This window comes from Perissodus microlepis, chromosome 22, assembly GCF_051167445.1.
Source record: "Perissodus microlepis isolate ML-2025 ecotype Zambia chromosome 22, ASM5116744v1, whole genome shotgun sequence".
Classification (NCBI taxonomy): domain Eukaryota; kingdom Metazoa; phylum Chordata; class Actinopteri; order Cichliformes; family Cichlidae; genus Perissodus; species Perissodus microlepis.
Window position 1 is genome coordinate 17,066,566 of NC_140481.1, and position 19,919 is coordinate 17,086,484.

General features: G+C 42.2%; 1 protein-coding gene across 1 annotated transcript; it reads left to right on the forward strand.

Annotated features, from left to right (window-relative positions):
* Nucleotides 1–11,713: 11,713 nt before the first annotated feature.
* On the forward strand, nucleotides 11,714–19,054 carry trib1 (tribbles pseudokinase 1). The gene is made up of 3 exons (XM_084919701.1): nucleotides 11,714–12,471; nucleotides 13,264–13,556; nucleotides 16,451–19,054. Exons 1-3 carry the CDS (start codon nucleotides 12,151–12,153, stop codon nucleotides 16,923–16,925), a joined length of 1,089 nt encoding a protein of 362 aa, XP_084775827.1. The 5' UTR covers nucleotides 11,714–12,150; the 3' UTR covers nucleotides 16,926–19,054.
* Nucleotides 19,055–19,919: the final 865 nt, after the last annotated feature.

Below are 19,919 nucleotides of genomic sequence, written 5' to 3' on the forward strand. Positions count from 1 at the left end.
GTGCCTGTTCTACATCTATCCAAGGTTCATCTAAGAGGGTGTGTTTAAACCATCTAGAGATGAACTGAAGCCTGTTGGCTAAAAAATAGTGATTAAAGTTAGGCAGATCTAATCCTCCTTTATCCTTGGTCCTTTGTAGTGTTTTTAAGCTGATACGTGGGGGTTTATCTTTCCAAAGGAATTTAGAAATGTACGAGTCTAGAGATCTGAACCAATCTTGTGATGGCTTATTTGGGATCATTGAAAATAAATAGTTTATTTTTGGCAAGATCATCATTTTTATAGCGGCGACCCTTCCCATGAGTGATATGGGTAAAGATTTCCATCTAGCCAGGTCGCCTTCTACTGTCTTTAAAAGTGGGATGTGGTTTAATTTAGTTAATTCTGAAAGTTTAGGAGAGACATTAATACCTAAATATTTTATATTTCCACATTGCAGTGGGGAAGGAGAAGAATTACGGAAGGAGCAATTAATCGGAAGAACTGTTGATTTCGACCAGTTAATTGAATAATCTGAGACACTTGAGAAGGAATTTATCAATGCAATTACCCCAGAGATATTGGTTTGTGAGTTTTGGAGAAAAAGTAACACATCATCTGCATAAAGGCTGATTTTATGTTCTATATTCTTACATTTTATGCCCTTAATTGTTGTAGCCTGTCTAATTGCTGCTGCTAATGGCTCAATAAAAATTGCAAACAGTGAAGGGGAGAGTGGGCATCCCTGTCTGGTGCCCCTCAGAAGAGAGAAGCGGGAGGATGTTTGGTCATTTGTTCTGACACAAGCTGTTAGGGAGTTATATAATATTTTTAACCAGTTTATGAAACAGGGTCCAAAACCAAATTTATGTAAAGTTGCAAATAGAAATTTCCAGTTAACTCTGTCAAATGCTTTTTCTGCATCTAAAGAAAATATTATGGTTTCAGTGTTTTTACTGCATGAGTAGTCTATTAAATTAAGTAATCTACGTGTATTTGTTGATGAGTGCCTACCTTTTATAAAACCAGTTTGGTCAGGATGAATTAAAAGGGGGGTTATTTTCTCTAATCTCTTTGAGAGAGCTTTGCAGATTATTTTAAGGTCTACATTAATAAGGGATATTGGACGATAGCTTGAGGGATATACAGGGTCTTTGCCTGGTTTTTGTAAGAGACTGATATTTGCAGAGTTCATATTTGGTGGTAGTCTACCATTTTCTTTGATTTCCTGCAACATCCTGTGAAAAACTGGTGCCAGAATTGTCCAGAATTCTTTGTAAAAATCTGTTGGAAAACCATCTGGACCTGGAGCCTTATTATTGGGCATACTTATCAGAGCTTCCTGGAGTTCACCTGGCGTCAGTGGCGAATCCAGTGCCATTGCTTGGGTGTCTAATAATTTTGGAAGAGTTATGTTGTCGAGAAATTGATCAATTTCGTTTTTAGATGGGTTTATTTGTGGTGTATATAAAGTTTCATAGAAATCCCTAAAAATTTTATTTATTTTTTTAGGATCATATATTGTATTCCCAGATAAATCTTTAACAGCACATATAGTTGTTTTTTCTTTATTGATTTTTAACTGGTTAGCAAGAAATTGTCCGGATTTGTTACCGTGTTCATAATTTTGCAGGCGAAGTCTTTGTACTAAGAATTTAGTCTTTTTATTAATAATTTCATTTAATTCTAGTTTTGTCTTGCGTATTTTGTTTAATATTTCTTGATCTTGGTGTGACACATAGGCTTTTTCTAAGGATTTGATGTTTTTCTCTAGTTCCTGAATTTTTTTGTTTTCTTCTTTCTTCTTATGTGATGAGAAAGAGATTATTTTACCTCTCATCACGGCTTTCCCTGCTTCCCAGAGGACAGATGCTGATGTTCCAGGAATGTCATTAAAGCCTAAATATAGAGTCCATTCTTTTTTAAAGTATTTGATAAACTCTTCGTCTTTGAGCAGTGATGTATTAAATCTCCAGTTTTTTCTTGGTGTAGTATTATTCATCTGTATTAGTGTTAAAGATACAGGAGCATGATCGCTGACAGCTATAGGATGAATCTCAGTGTCTGTAATGTTACTCAGCAGTGAGCTGCTGACCAGAAAATAATCCAGACGAGAGTAGGAGTGATGGACATGTGAGAAGAAAGTATATTCCTTACTATTGGGGTGAAGGGAGAGCTTTAGTTAGTTTTAAGCCTAATCCTAAAAATAGCGAGAGTGTCTGTCTATGTAATCCAAACAGCAGGGAGCTGGTTCCACAGAAGAGGGGCCTGAAAGCTGAAGGCTCTGCCTCCCATTTTACTGTTAAATACCCTACAGGTAAACCAGCTGCCGGTGAGCAAAGTGCTCCACTGGGATGATGTGGTACTATGAGGTCTTTAAGATAAGATGGGGCCTTATTTAAGACCATGTATGTGAGGACAAGGATTATAAATTTGATTCTGGACTTAACAAAATCCAAAGTGTTGTAAGTTTGGAGTCATCTCACTAGAGTGCAAATTTCTAGGGAGGTTATCCACATCGCTAAAGTGTGCGGGCTGATGGATATCTAAAGCTGAGATTATTTCAGACTATTTACAACTTTATGCAAGTCAGCAGAGTCTATTTTTGAGAGCCACAGTTCACATCAGGAATAGCAAACTCCAAATGTCCATTTTCTGTCTGTGTTTTTTATGAACATAAACATAACCAACACCTCCAATCCTGTGTCACTGGCTGAAAATCTCTGACTGTTGCCAGGCTTTTTTTTCCTTCTCCTCTTCCTCCTCCTTCTGCCCCTTTATGACTGTTTGAATCATGCGTTCAATATAGAGAAGAAACATAACAAGGGAATGCTTTCATTCATCGTGTTATTTATAAATATAGATGAACGTCTGACCATGAAATGCTGAAATCACTGAGGAGCCTCAGATGCTCATGATAATATTTTAGCCTGGCTGACTACATGGTGCACTCCTTAAGTGTACTGTCCACCTTATCTGATATGTAACCGGTAGTGCTGCCAAGAAAAAAAGGAAACACATGCTAATGTAAACTGTTGCAGACTACTGTCCGCTGGTCACTTTTCATTTTCTGCAGCTTGAGTACATATATACATAAATATGTGTACGTGTGTTATATATTAGCAGAATTTTGCTGTACACATACGAAGAATAATGTCTACACCTCTTCTTCCAACTCTGTAATAAAAGCCTAATTTGCAGCATGCACATGCAAGTTTAAAAAAAAGACTTTATAAGACATTTTATAATTTACAGTAACAACAATATTAAGTAATAACATTTTGGCGCTTCCACGTTTGGTTATTTGAGTGAGCAGATCTCATAGATCAGGTCTCGTGCAGGTTCTGAATGAACTGTTTCAGGCTTTGTTCCGGATGTTTCTTGAGATTTAATTTGCCCCAGTCGGCTCTACAATCTCCCCTTAATTAGCAAGCTGTACCGCCACAATTCACCGGGGACGAACGCCTATGGATCCATTCCTTTGAAAGACTCGAGTGCCAGTTTCACTAACATCATGTGTACTCCTTTATGATGACATTCTGCCATTGAAACTCAAATACAAACTTCATGAATGTTAACCCACATTTTCAACATCCTTTAAAACTGATGAAATGCCAAGAAACGCGGGGCCTAATTTTCAGCAGCCACACAGTCTGCAGTTAATGGAGCAATGCTCGGCTTTCATCTCTCTCCCGTGAGTTGTAGCGCAATCATATCATTAAAGGCTCTGCGTTAGGTAATTTGTGGAGTGACAGGTTGTTGTAGCCTGCTGAATGGTAAGTGCGTTTGTATACTCCCAGACACTTTTGTCTTTTCCTCCTGAATGGTAAGCGCGTATGCGTACACACAAACAAACACTTTTGTCTCTCCCTCCTGCTCCTCGCTTCCTCTTTCTCCCGTTGGCCTGGCCCTCGTACAAGCAGTGTGTTCCAATGCATGGGAAATAATTGGCCATCCCTTTCATCATAGGATTATAAGAATAAATCTCCTTTTGGAGCAGAGAAGTGCTAACAGTCATTGAAATCCTGTTACATGGGGTATTATCCTGCAATTAATTGCTTTTTCCAAACGCTAAGCTCCTCTCTCCCCCTCGTGTTCACACACTTTGATAAATTCACCACTGGTTGACTCACTCTGGAAAGAGGTTGGGGGTTAAGGGACTTGTAGAGGGGATTGCTAACAAATACGAATCTTTTTTTTTCTGTAAATCTGTCTCACTCGTTCACTTGAAGTGTCATTAATGATGATCCAGCCTCTTATGTTTTGGCTGGAGGATGCGCTTTGCACCCTCGGTTATTGAAATGAAAAGAGACTTGAGGATTTGCTCACTTATGAATATAATTTTGTGCAGGTATGTTAAAAGCGAGCTACGTTTTTGAACAAAAGCCACGGCTTATCTTTCATCACGCCGCACAGAGGAGATTAATGATGGTTGACACTTTCATGTGCCATCTTCTGAGGTGGTGTTTGTAAAAGAATATTTTTAACACGGCCAATTTAATAAATCAAAGCGAGTGACACCATGGGGGAAAGGGTACGAGTGGGAACACTAAGAAAGGACAAGTGAAGAAAATAAGAGGCATTTACATATTTTTAGCTACAGTCTCTATGGTCTACCAGTGGGGCAGGCCACCTCAATCGTTGATGCAACCATAAAAAGAATCTTAATGGCTCTGCTGATCCCCTTAACTTTTCTCACCTCAGTCAATCACAGTGTAAAGCCGCTGTGACTTTATGGTAACACAGAGGCCGTCAAAGCAACTGGAGTGATAATTTTGACTGATCTGTAATCGGTCGCCTCTACTTCCCTACCTCTTTTTCCTTTTTCCTCAACTGAGCGGACAAATGACGCGATTCACTTCTTGTTTCCTTTCGCTGTGTTTTCTCATTCCACTGACAGTGACATCATGGACTCGGCCTGTCTGAGAAAAGGCTACTTGTGCAACCTCAATGATGGGCCGGTGACAGTATGGTGGTGACGTGTGTGTTTTGCAGCTACAGCACACACACACATGCATACACAACTGTCATTCACTTCCCATTAACAACAGGAAACCCCTTGAGTCATCCTGGAGTGGAACTCTGAGAGTAAGACGAGCTATTTCAGTGAAATCATGTGTTGAAGAGTGACTGATAAACACAGAGTTGTGAAATTTTTGTTCTTGGGACCTGAAGGGAAGTGAGTTGATCTTTTCAAATGAAATTCTGCTGATGTAGGGCTGAAGGAGGGTGCCTGATACATGTGAGTTTTCCAGTTAAATTGCGTTATGGAACCAAAAAAGGATAACTGCGCTGTTTCGCTTTGAGTTTAGTGGGTTACAGTGGGTGAACGTAATTCCCATCTTCTCACACAGTGCACTTCTTTCATCTTCAAAGTCATTTTAGCCTCTTATGTGTAAGATCTTAGGATGTTTAAGCTATTTTGTGTTTGTCTTGTGTCCTTATTAGTGCTGCTTATATAGTCACAATAGAAATTAATCAGCTAGTTACACCAGCCTGCTTTCAACTAGAAGCATGTGTTTATTGTGTTAGTAGAGGCTGGGTTACAAAGTTACTCATAAGGATTTTTAAACACCAATGCATGAGTTATCTTCTCAACCAGGTGAACTAGTTAATGGAAAAGGCTCAGAGGCCAATTAGCTGGTTAATAAACAAAAATTAATTAAAAATAATCAAAGAAAACCATACAAGGCAGAATGGATTAATGTTTCAGGTTGCTCACTCCTAGTTCTGACTCTACCATCTGCATGTTGCATTGGACCAGGTAATGCTTTTTCCAATCTTCTGTTGTCCACTTTAAGTAAGCCTGTGTGAATTATAGGCTGGTCATTTTCTTCTGACCTCTGATATTAACAAGACATTTTCATTCAGAGAACAGCTGCTTAGTGGCCTTTTTTGTACCATTCCCTGTAAACCCTAGAGTTGGCTATGTGGGAAAATCCCAGTAGTTCAGCAGTTTTTCAAATAACCAGGCACCAGCAATCTCACTTATACTCACTTTCTTCCTCATTCTGGTGCTCAGCTTGAACTTCATCAGGTTGTCTTGACCGTGTCTGAATACTTAAATGCATTGAGTTACTGCCATGTGATTGGCTGATTAGATATTTTCATTAACGAGCAGCTGCCAAGGTGTACCTAATTAAGTGGCAGGTCAGTGTACATATAGAATATAAATATATTTCACTGCATTCAAAAGTTACAAAGTTGTTGGGCTTTTTTGTCCAAAAGACTTCATACATCCTCAGTCACATCAAGAACGTCTTTACGATTACAAATTGATCAGCAGTCAAGACAAGAGCCTATAGTGGGCCATGATTCGGTCCACAGGCCATATGTTGATAAGTGATGGCCTACATGGTCACCAGATCTCAAACTGGTTAAACCAGAAAAAACTGTAGACCAACCATGCTATAGCTAGTGTATCTACCCATCATATAATAACCAAAAAACTTTCTTTGCTCAAAGCAGAACTCATATCAATAACCCCAGGTTATGTTTACTACACTGAAAGGTCTGAAGAAGCCATTCCCAAGTATGGTCAAATACTACACCTGTGCTTTGGACAACACACTGCCCTAAAAGTCATTTCTGGATTTACACTGTTGGAGATAACTCCATGCCCCACGAAACTGCTGACAGGTTATTGCCTCAACCTCTAAACATGCCTTTTGCACTGCACTTCTAGACCAAAGCCTACTTGATTCTTCTAAATATGTTTATAGCTTCTGTTCAGGAGGGTTACGCATCCATCTTGATAACAGGTCTTGCACTTACTGCAATTAACTCCTCTGAATGTAAAATAAATTTTAAACTAAAACAATGCCTTGCTCCTCTTAGTTTGTGCAGGTTATGAGTGCTTTGTGACAACATATCAGTACTATTTGGTTGGAAATTTGAAGAAGAAAAATCTTATAGGTTCTCAGTCAGGAAGATCATGGCAGTCTTGAGTGCTTGACTTGAAGGCCACTGAACTTGAAGACGTTTGTTTTCTCATCTGAGAGTCTTCTTTAGTTCTGAAGACTGATACAGAATACCTCTCATGGATCTGTCACCTTGGAGGTGGTCTTTTTATCAGACTATCAAATTTTCAAAAAGAAGTCACACCTTGGCTCTTGCAACCCTAACAACTCAGGTGAGGACATGGTTGGTGACTCTGAGAACACAGGGTTAAATCCTGGGACTCCCCATTCAGCTGGTAAAACTGAGGAAGCACCTTCATTTGCAAGGTCTTCAAAAACCTATAAACAAAACCCAGATGCCTTCAACTCAGGCTCTTAATATTATAAAATATACAAAGAAAAAGCATTTAAAGGAACTTCCTGCCTTCTGAACCACAATAAAGATGACAAAGCATGTAGGTTTGCTTTGCCAATCATTCATTTACAAGAACTGTCAGCCACAAAAGACATATTAACATTAGATAGCACTTCGTGTGAACGCTCTGTGGACAGCAGATGAAGAACTGAATTTTTCAGCTTAACTTTACAGCTTCTCAGAAGACCTTTGGGGAAGTATTTGTGCTGAGTATGTGCAAATATGACACCTCCCCTCTGTGAGAACAAATGTTTTCAATCACAGGGGAACAGTGTGTAGGGGTGTGTTCCAATGTAAAAACAATTAATGCTATAAAACCTGAGCTGAAAATATTGTAAAAATTAAAAGGATGCATGAAACCTAACCTGGGATTGAATAGCACAAATATCTGTGCTGCCAAGGAGCCAGTGAGTCTAAGCTAACCTACCGTGTCTCAGCCCAAAAGATCAAAGAAAACGTGATGGACAGATTGGGATAACTAACAAGGACGGCAGAAATGTTTGGCCAGACTACAGTCTGGAGTCCTTCCACATGAAACAATCTCCATCTCAGCTCCTGGTCTGATTGATTGTCCTTGAGGTCAGTCTAGGTTGTAAAAATATAGAGCATATTCAGTAGGAATGATTATTGCGGATTGATGGCTAATTTTGGTTGGGACCTCAAAACTTGAGTTCATGCAGTTCACAATCTGGGAGCTTATGTGAGAATATGCACTAGAAAAAAGGAGTACTGCATGCTTTTAGACCAATTTTTTTTTGTTTTAGAGGCAGAATTTTTATCTTGACAGAATAGAAAGGCAATAATTTTTTTTATTATAAGCATGCAGTTTAAAATCCATTGGCCCACTTCTATCTCCCACACTCTAATTCAGCATTCATAGCAAACTGTCAGCTGGCCAGAGAAACAATGGTAATGGCAGACAACCAGACATTTGGAGAAAACAAATTCTACTTTGCAAATGTCATAAAAGAAAACAGGCTGCATGATACCAACAGTGGAAATGATGGGCTTGTGAAAAGACTCATATAATGTCCCTACTTCCTTCTGCTTCTTCCAGATTTACAAGAATAGGATCCAAGTTCAGCTGTAATTATACTTAACTGATATCATGAAGTTTGTGAAGTTGTTACTTTGTCAGAGAAATACAGATCAGCTTTCCTTTGCTGCAGAAGAGTTTTTGGGGGGAGGAGTTTAAGATTTGCGGTGCAGTCACTAAAATCATTTGACTAATACTTAACAATGATAATAATTTTAACAATGTTAGCAAATAAATGCATACTACCAACAACAGATGAAAAAAAAAAATCTAAATTAAAAGTGAAAGTTTCACATTTGGGTCAGTTCCTGTCTCAAAATGTCAAACTTTACAGTTGAAATAAACATGCTGGGGAAAAAAGGTTTGGGGCTTTACATTAGATAAATATGCATAGAAGATTCAAAATATTTTTAAATCATAAAGCTTTGCAAAAAGCGGTGTATCACCTTTTAAGTGGGTGCTTATCCAGTCACTAGCTGTTTGCTAGCCTGCTAGCTTGACTGATCTGGAGCTCCCATTTTTTCACTGTCGGGATGCTTTTGGAGCAGTTTTCATGCAATTAACTGAAAAGGATGTGAATAGTTTTGTGTCAAGTTTAGTAACAGTGCTTCGGTGAATGTTCAGTCGAAGTTTGTTTGTTTCTCTGCAATGCATGAATGGACTCTACGGGTGCACCTGGCTAACCAAGTATGTGTTTGCTTGTCAGACATGGCCAAACATGCTCACATCTGTCTCCGAAAAAACCGAATAAAAAAGATTAATGCTAAATTACTTAACTGAACTCAACAAACGTGCGATAACGGGACAATTTCTGTGGTGTTACCATCAAGATAGCTAACAGATGTTTCTCCATCAATTGCATGAAGTCAGGTTATGTTAATAGACGCTAGCATTCAGTGCAGTGGGTAACACATAGCGCAGAGGTTCTTCATTCAGATCCTGGCTGCGGGGCCTTTCTGTGTGGAGTTTGCATGCTGTCCTTGTGTTAGTGTAGGTTACCTCCGGGTATTCTGGTTTCCTCCCACAGTCCAGAGAAATACATGTTAGGTCAACTGGTGATTCTAATTTGGCTATAGATGCGAGTAAAGTGCAGTGTGTAACGCTTTTTTGGGTCAAAAAAAGAAAGAAAAAACAGTTCTAAATAAAAACAAATCTTTAATCTTTTTTTAACATATTACAAAACTAAACTAAACTTAAAAAAAACACACATGAAAGAAGCATTCTCACTGTTTACTCATCATGTTTAACACAGAAACTGATAACATGTGGAAGATTTAACAGTTTTTTTAATTATTATAAAGCATCTAAAGTATCAACAGAAAGAGGTAGCCTAAAGCAGGCTGAGCTGATTCTGGTGACTATACATCTAACTTGAGTTACTGTCTCACATCTGCAGCTCTGTTAATTGCATGTGTCTGTGTACGTTGGTAAAACTGAGCATGAATGAAAAGTAACCCACAGTGATGCCTGGATGTCAGCCAGATCAGACTTGAACTATTCTCAGAGCAGATCAATTCACAGTCTCTCTTTATTTCTGCCAGTGGTGAGTGACTCAGCTAATTATAACAAGGAAGATCATTCCCTGAATAATGTTTTCACTTCTAGCTCACTGGCTACTCAGTAACACTCCTACTCAGGCACCGTATACATGCACATACCCACACACACCATGAGGCACACACTGGCTGACCGGCTATATATACTGCTACAACCTGCTGTTCGGCAATAAAATCTATATTGTGTAGTCCACAGCCCACATATCTTGATGTGACTTTGCGTGATGTGATTCCAGCGTGAACTCTCAGTTACACTGATACAAAATGTGACCTTACATGCGCACACAAGCTTTCTTTAATCACAGCCAACACAAATAAGTCAGCTTTTCCAGTATCCTCCTAAACACCGTGTCACGCACAAACAGACTCCAAACACACATAATCACTTTGATGTCACATAACAATAAACCTTCAGTACCTCTGCCTCCCATTCCCACAGTGACTGCTCATCCTGTTTGTTCAACTTCTTAAAAAGAAAAAGAGGGAAGGCAGAGAGAGAGGAAACCTGTTCCCGTGCCTGCTCAGCAGCATGACAAAGACACTTGCTCACAGAGACACGCATGCATCAATCAGTTGAGTGAGTCACCTTTTTCGTAGGACGACCACTGCGCAAAGAAAGAATGCAAGGCCTAAAAATAACAGCCATCATTCCTATGGAATCTGCAGCTCATCCATGTTTGGACAGCCTGCAGAAACAGGTTTGCATGACCTTTTTGAATCAAGCTGTGCCCAACCGCTGTGACCCGGTTAAGTGTGTGACATGTTGTGGAAGGAACCGTGTTAGAGATGTGAAAAGAAACGACTGGGAACGGCCTGCTTCTGATTGGCAGGATTGGCCGCACTAAAGAGGTTTGACGGTGCACACGCGTACACAGGCCAGCTGGTGCTCTGTGTTTTCAGTGAATGCTCAGTGAGCCTCTGCTGCAGCCACTGTGCTCATTCAACATAAAGCAGTGGAAAAAGAGAACTCTTGCGCAACACGCACATGGTCACGCGTGTGTACACACCCCGACGAACGCACACAAACATGCACATTTATAATTGCCCAACACGACTCGTCTCAGTGCTCATCACAGGAATGTTTTTCAAACTATATCCTGCACTTCACCCTTGAATTCTTGACGGTCCATCGTTCGCTTGATTATTATTTTTTTCAATATCATTGCATAATTCCCACAAAGAATTGCACAGCATTTGGCTCCTTTGGTAGGGGTGCTTGATGTACAAGTGGTTTCACCTTAGCCCGGCTGCTATGATGTTGTTTACAGAGCCAAGCTGGCATATTTTTCTGTGAGTTCTTATAGCCCAACAAAACTACAGCTTTACGGGGGTGAGTCATATCCACAGACCCAGCATGGGAAAATATCATGGTGTTGTTAAAGCCAGAGTTCAAGCTAGCACACTGAAGCTTTTTGTATGGGCTGGTTCACACCTGAAGCCCAGCGTTTAGAGAACAAACAGTTCCGGTGCCACGCAGAGGTCTGTGGAGAAAATGTTACAACTGGCAATAAAGGGCAATAAGAGCCGAACACTAAGGAACAACTGAGTCAGACAAGGTACTTCAAGGATTGTTAATTATTGCCTAAAACATGTGCATGCTTGATGTGGCAGCTGATAAGTAACAGATGATTTCTTCACTCCTCTCATCAGCTCCTCAAGTTCCTTTGGTATCAGCAAAAAAAACTCTTATGGGGGAATTTGAAGATTCATGATACACTGGTTAGGAAAAATAAATAAATAATGTTTGAAGCATATGCTCACGCAGTCGTCTGAGAAAGCTAATACAGTGGGTAGTGTCATCAGAGCCTCGCTGAGCAGGATTGCTCAATGGTTGTGTCACCAGGAGGCTGGACTGGTCGGGCGGAGTGTTTGAGCTCAGAGCTCAACATCACTGGAGCTCACTCACTCTCAGCCACTCTTTGAGTGTGAGGCGGTCTCTCTTTCTCTCTGTGTCCTCTCTCTTTTTTCCTCTCTCTCTCTTCTCTCTCTCTAACAAACACTGACTCTGGGCTATGAGGGATCGGGTTTTTTATCCTCTCACCAAAAGTACACAGACCTCAGAAGCCACGAGCACTCGCTCTACAGAAGGACGTCGATTTGGATTATTACCAAAATCCGCTGAAGTTTCTTTTATGTGTCACCAGTGCTGAGTCTTCTACGGAGAAATGGAGATCACAGTTTGTAGCTTATTTTAACCGTCAAAGGGAGCATCTAAAAGCAGACGGAACGGACCTCGCTTCTTTTCTTTTTTTTTTTTTTGCTTTCATGGTGAATCGGCCTATCAGGATGAACTTGCAGTGGAGCAGCCGGGCACCTTGCATCCGCGCGGGGAGACTCGCGCACAAGCGGCTTGATTCAGACGATCAGCCGCCGGCCAAATGCGCCCGGCTGAGCGCCGAGGCTGGGGACACGCAGGGACTCCTCGGCACCTCTCCCGGATCCCCGGTCAGCCCCGGCTTAACCTCTGTCCCACCGACTCACCAGGGACCGTCCAGCATAGGATCGTATCTACTTCTACCTCTGGCGGACCGGGAATGCATGCACAGCGCGATGAACACCGATACTGGCAATGAGCTACTGTGTAAGGTATGCGCAATCCAGTCATTGTGCAATTTCTTTGAATGAAGGATGTTTCAAGACATCCCATTGCCCAATACCCTGTCTGACATGTCATCCGTATTTGGCTGACTTTTTCACCAGATGTCATTCTCACGCGAAATGTGTCACGATTTCCGTAATAAAAGTCTTACTTCATTGTATATATTTTTTATGTTATTTTTTTAAATGTCTGAAACTGATAAGGCTCCTTTCATTTTTACACGTCGTGAAAGAGCAGCCAAACCCTGTGTTGCCTGTTTTGTACTGTGGAAATTCAGCCTACCATACTGAAGCCCACCAATCCTTGGCACCGGTGCTTCGCTCTGTGTCTGTCAACTGGGCTCATTTGCATACACGTCACCGCAGTACGCCACGCTGTGACACACAAAAATGCAAACATGTGAGGCAAAAAAGGCTCTCGTGATAAGGATCTTTCCCGATAAGGACAAGGTCCTCCACTGTTCCAGATCTCTGTTTATTTTGCATGATAGACCTGCAGGCGTTTGGCTTTGTTGATTAATAAAGTTAATCGCTTCACGCTTTGATGATTCATTTGTCACGCGCTTGCAAAAGCAATGTATTGAGCTGGAATCAAAGCATATCCCAAGCCTTTTTTATGTCGCTGCCAAATTTTCATGGTTGTTTACTTAGATGATCATTAAGAACACACTGACCTATTGCCTCGTCCTCCTCCTCACACTCACTCTCTCTCTTCTCCTCCTTACCCATCTCTCTAATTTCCATCCTGCATCCCTCCTTTTCCTCCCATCTTTCTTCCAGGTCTTTGATATGGGGGTATACCAGGAAAAGATCAGAGCCTATGGTATTCTACCAGCACACAAGAATGTGGCCGGCATCAGGGATATCATCCTCGGTGAGCGCAAGGCCTACGTGTTCCTGGATAAAGACTTTGGGGACATGCACACTTTGGTAAAGAGCTGTCGCCGACTAGACGAGGGACATGCCTGCAGGCTCTTCCGTCAGGTGGCCCTGGCCGTAGCCCACTGCCACCAGGCAGGCATTGTGCTGGGTGACCTGAAATTACGCAAGTTTGTCTTCACTGATGACAAAAGGTGAGGATTTAAAGTCCTGCTGCAGCGTCAGATTCACCTGTCACGATTCTCGAATTGCTCTCAGTCCTTAACACTGATCTCAGCTATACAGATTTATTTGAATGCTCTCAAACGTCTAGTGTAGTGGCACATGCCAGTGAAAACACAGAGCGAAGACAGCAACAGCTGATACACACACAGGCCATGTGTGCAGATATCAATGTGGGCACAGATAGAGTAGGAGGTTCTGTACTTGTGGAGGCAGACTGCTTAGCTTCCCAGATTTTCGCCCTCTCTGTCTGTCTCCCTATTTCACTCTCGATGTGTCTCTTTGTATGCAGTGTTGTGTGTTTGTTTTGCATGCTTGTGCACAGGCAAGCATGTGTGAATGTGGTGGGTGGTAGTTTGGCAGAGCTGCGAGACGAGGCTGCTGAATGAGAAAATCATACCTTCTGTGGTCTATATCTTAGAATGCATTTATTACTCATCATTTATTAATAAATTACATCATAGCAATGCTGCAGGATAACTGGTGTGTCCAGCAAGATTTCATTCACTTACATCCATGAAGTAGTATGCTTTGAACCTGCTCCCACACACACACACCTACACACACACACACACACACACACACACACACACACACACACACACACACATCTAAATGCCTGCATCTCCCAGTGCCAGATATAGTTCAGGAAGATACACAAAATCCATGCTTGCAAAACTGTTTGTTGCCTCTTTGCCCTTGCGTCACTCTCTTTTCTGTAAGCGTCCACTGATCCCCTCCACCCCCCCAATCCAGCTCTCCAAAGGGCCTTTTTCATGGAGACTTTTGAACAGTAACATTCTTCAGTCATGACCTCTGGGTTAGCTGGGTTACAGTCGATGAATGAGAGCAGACAGCCAGTGAGAGAAGTTGAAGTTAGTCGCGTCCCTCTGATAGCTATATGGCTGCAGAGCGATGAGTCACTGTGTATATGGGCAGAGGGGAAGAGGGGAGGGAGGGGGGTGTTGCACAGCTTTTTTCTTTTTTTCTTCGTGCGTGTGCATGTGTCCGTCCATGCATGTTCGCGCATTCAGAGCTGTAAAGCTGCGGTCCATTGCGAGTTCAAGTGGCTTGTTGCTGGCAATTCAGTATTTCGTCAACGGAGCGACGGCACTGCAACATTAATGTTGGTAGGCTGACCTGCTCGACCCGTGAAGATGTGTGGTGACGGCATCTTTTTTTTCTCATGCAGACTTCTCTGTGCACTTTTTGTGGTAACATTTCAAAGCGCCACTACAAAAACAAAAAAAAACTAAAAAGCATCCTGTCGTGACTTTGAAAAACTAACCTGCAGGCTTTGCTGATAACATTAAACGGCTCTGTGACATAATGGAATTTGGCGGTATTCGTTTCCAGAAAATCAGCTTTGTTCACCCTGAGATCACCTCTTTTGCTCTTTTGTCCAAACACAGACAGACAACAACTTAAGGCTCACTGAGCTCTTACGATTCTGCATGACCTCATTTATTCCGTCATCCATTCCTCCAAAATTCACAATCAGGCATCTTTCAAACCCCAGCGCACAAGCCGTGATGCAATGTCCTGGCCAACAATGCAGCGGCCGAGCCAGCGACAGAGAAAGTCACAACATTTTGACAAATGCTAGCTGCATTCGCATACACACTCGCACACACACACAGACATACACAGTGCAGTTGGGAGAGCCAGTTTAGGAAAGGTGACTAGCACTCTGAAGCATGCAGAGCTTCACAGTCAGGCCAGCCTTCCCGTGCGTCACTGATGTGGCAACAGCCATTTGAGGGTAATTATGGGATGGCTGGCGCCGCAAGTGTGGGACCCAGGTGCAGATAGCCTCGGCTCGAGAAAGAGAGAGAGAGCGAGAGAGAGAGAGGAGGAGGAGGAGAGGAGATATGTACTCTCAACAGTAGGATGAGTCATTCTCTCCACCCCTCTAACTCTCTCTGTTCTGTTTCCTTTTCTGTCTCCATCTCCTTTCTCCTCTCCTGACATATCTCCTCCACTATCTCGCTGTTTAAATATCATTTGCTTTTCCGTCTTGGTCCTTCTGGCTGTCACTCTTTTCATCCTGTCTCCGTGGCTTTTTCTTTGTCTGCAGTCAGTTCATCTGACATCTCAAGTGTCTCACTGGGGCTAACCCCCGAGACTGAGATACAACAGAACTCTTTATGTGCACTTCACGTGATAAAATCCCCTCCAGTCATTATACACAAATTAAATTAGAACTAAAAACAGTCTGTATCTGCTGCTGTAAAAAGAAAAAAAAAGTAGAAAAATGCATGACATATTTTTTTGCCCATGGAAATGGCAAAAGTTTCCCATCAAATGTTCTATCTTTGCGCAAGAGCGTTTCAGTGGTGAGTACCTCATCCTGAAAAAAAATGTGCTCTCACAGTCTTAGTTGCTCTGCTGCAGGACTAAATGTACGTCCTGTCATTAACTTGGCTAAATATAGCATTGTGTGTGTGTGAGAGTAAAGAAGGAGGAGGGGGGTGTTGGTGTAGTGTATTTATGTGTGTTTACATGACCATGTGAGTGCCAGGAAGTCATTGGAAATTTGCTTAGGCAGCTCTGCTTCTTAAACGGGAATCACAGTGGCGCACTTGGGTCGTAGTAAGTTCACTTCTGTGTGTGTGTGTGTGTGTGTGTGTGTGTTTGTGTGTGTGTGTGTGTGTGTGTGTGTGTGTGTGTGTGTGTAAAACTGTCTGTCCATCTGTCTGTTGCACAGATTAAAGCTAGAGGAAGGAAACACACTGTACTTATCCTGCTTTACAGTACAATTAAAGCCCTCTCTTGTGGTTATTTGGCTCAAACATACATATATTGACATTTTGTGCTATTGAAGTCCATTCCAGATATCTTGACCTTTTTTTTTCTTGCTTTACAGGACGCAGGTGAGACTAGAAAGCCTTGAGGACTGCCGCGTCCTGGAAGACCCCAAGGATGACTCTATGTCAGACACCCACGGCTGCCCTGCCTACGTCAGCCCAGAGATCCTCAGCGGTTCCACGCCTTACTCTGGCAAGATGGCCGACATGTGGAGCCTCGGGGTCATGCTGTACACCATGCTGGTCGGCCGCTACCCCTTCCACGACCCGGACCCGGCCACACTTTTTTCCAAAATTCGCAGAGGCCAGTGCTGTTTGCCTGAAGGTTTGTCTCCCAAGGCCAAGTGTCTGCTCCAGAGCCTGCTGAGGAAAGAACCCTCTGAGAGACTCACAGCAACTGAGCTGCTCGCTCACCCGTGGTTCCACGTGCCGCCATCGTCCCGAGAAGCGGCGCTGGGTGACCAGGAAGTAAGCTCGGCCGAACAAACGGTGCCATCCTTTGATGCGGAAGAGGACGACGACCTCTTCTGCTGACGGATTCGATTTGAGTCTGACTGAGGGACCAAAACAAACTATGAGGGATTCATTGTTGTTTTGTTTTTGTTGTTTTGTTTTTTTACATTGGCACTTTTTAGAAACCCATTTGTGTACTGTTGTGTGTACATACACCCTCAAGCTTTCTACAAAATCTTACTGTACTGTATTTTGTTGTCGTATACATGTTACTCGCTAAGGGCATTGTTCACAATGATCACTCATTGTGTTTCTGTATGTGTGATTTGGAAATTATTTGGTGCTAGAAGAATTAACCATGACAGAAATAAGCCAGATCGTGTTTTTTAAAAAAAAATCTCCACAGGCTTCTCCGAGCGTGTCACGGGAATTTAATACCCAGTCGGAGAGAAGTCATTGATGTTTGTTCTCAGCGTGAACTCATGAGGCTTCATAAAGCATTAGCTGAATCTCGAGCGGGAGGCGAGGAGACCAGGATGTTGTTCCTCTCACTCTCTGACCAGACTGCAGGCTTCACCAGCTGACTCACCGATCAGCTCGAGGACCGCCAAGCACGAGCTTGACGTCTTGAAGCAGACAGTGACATAAAGTGAGAAAGATGGATAGCAGAGGACTGATGTGTCATCCTCAGCGGGACACTACAAAGGTGTCTCACTGCCAATCTGGCACTGTCTCTGCGAATGGAGCGCATTTACAAATTTCACACCACGCACAGAAGGTTGAGACAGGCAGGGTGTTACTGGTGTAAGACTGGCAGAAAAATGGTAAGAGCTCGTCACACACACACGATGCTGACACACAGTCCTTGTTAATGGCTAACAGAGAAAAGTACATCTCGGTCATTTTATCATTTAGAACTGTTAAGACTGTTTAACATTTATGGCACAAGCTCAAAGCTGAATATCTTGCCTAAAGGTTGAACCCGAACACAAATATGAGCATCAGTCCATCCAGCATGTCTGAAATCCTGCATATGTGCAATTGCCATCAGCTAAAACCCAACACTAATGCTTCTAGTTTAACTACCTAAATGCTGGGCGCAACTCTGGTTTTAAACACTTGGCCACATGAATCAGCAGCATCAGAGATTACTGAATAATTCCTGAACCTGATGGCATCAGTGGGATTTCAATCAAAGAAAAAAAAAGGGAAAACAAGCACCGATGCAATCAAAAAAAAAAATCTGCATTTGTTCATGAAATGTGCCAAATATGCACTCAAATTAGAAACCGACGCATTGCAGAAAAATGAAGACTTTCCCAGCTGAGCAGTCGAGCCTGTTTTGTTCATTTCTGTCGGAACATTATGTGAACCTGTTTTGCTTTAACAAAAGCCGAGCTGTGTGCTGAGTGTTGTGCCCGTATCACTGTGTTTCATAAACTGAATGACTCTGAATCAGTCGCAGTCAGGCGATATTTGATGTTGGTTGTCTGTTGATGACTCAACACTTGAGCGTGTCTGCAGAGAATGGTGATGACCTTGGCTGGAAGAATCTGTTCAGACTGTTTCACCTCTTTAGTGGTACTTTTTTTTTTTATTTTTAATCTCCCCCCTTTCCTTTTTTCTTGTTTTGAAAGCTACGGATCCATGGAGACTAGTCTTCATAGTTGGTGACATTTTGTACCACGCTCTAAGATACACTATGTTCGTTTGTGAAAAGCAAATAGAGAGTTTCAGCCACATTCAAGCTATTATAGCCAGCTGTTTTGCTCTGGTACAATTTATTGACAATGGTACTAAATCTGGCACATCAGAGAAGCGTTGTGCATTAATTTTTCTTTCTTTTTAGTCACGCAGTAGGCTAATAGAGCATCTTGCGGTTCTTTCTTTCTTTCATCTGCTCGATAAGACAAGATGGAAGGAGACTCGTGACAATCGTAATTGTCCTTCATAGCGAAATTAATTTAAGAGGTTAACGATATTGTTTCTGTTTCATACATGTAGAGTGAGTCACGCCTTCATGTGACATGTAAACTGACACGGGTGCACAATCTTCATAATGCACTGTGAATTATGTATTTGTGACACAACCTAGAGGCTATTTTTAGTCCGGATAGGTTACACACAAGAGTTATATTCATTGTATAAAATATGTAAATATGTATATTTGAAATATGTGTGGAGTTGTTGAATAAAGATCACATTTTTCATATTCTCACAGCATGTTATTATTTATCACTGCCACTTGTCTTTCACACACACAGCCATGCTAACGCCTGCCCGGCTCTGATGCGCGCCTCAGAGGTTTTCCTGGAAGAATTCTCTCAGCGCCGCTCTTCATCACCGTGAGGGAGAACAATGCGATTTCCCTCAGCGCTTTCAATTTCATTTTTGCAAGAGAAAAGAACCGAGGAAAAGAAAACTGCCTCTCCCGCTTTCTCCATCTCTGCCTCTAGCCGTTTACTCTTCTCTGACCTTTGTGTAATGTAACATTTAACTCCTCAAACACACAAATGTCAATAGTGGGTCAGTGTTTCTTTCCTGGAACACACAAGGGGGAGCATAAGCGCTGCTCTCGTTCTCTTTTTCTCCAGCTTCAGCAGTAACCAGGGGAACTCGAGGTCATCCCATCAAACAGTGAACAACAGCACTATTTGAAGTCAAATACTTACATGCTTTCATATCCAATCCTTGTTTGCCTGTGAATCATTTGACCTATAAGAGCTTGGCATATCTCCACCCTCTGTGTGTTATGACTACCTTAGGCATGGCTGGCCGGGGCTTGCGTAAGCGTTGTTCGTATGTGTGTGCTCATGTGCATACCTGCCTGCATGTCTGTGTGTGTGTGTGTGTGTGTGTGTGTGTGTGTGTGTGTGTGTGTGTGTGTGTGTGTGTGAGAGAGAGAGAGAGAGAGAGAGAGAGAGCAAAAGAGTCAGATTAAGTATCAACAGGGTAACTGGAGTGTCTCAGCTGCTGGGAAGCTGCCAAACGATTGCTTAACACATCAGAGCCGGGCTCCTCCAGGAATGACAACAGGGCCCCTGAAAAGTAGGCTAGTAGAAGGTCAAGTAATGA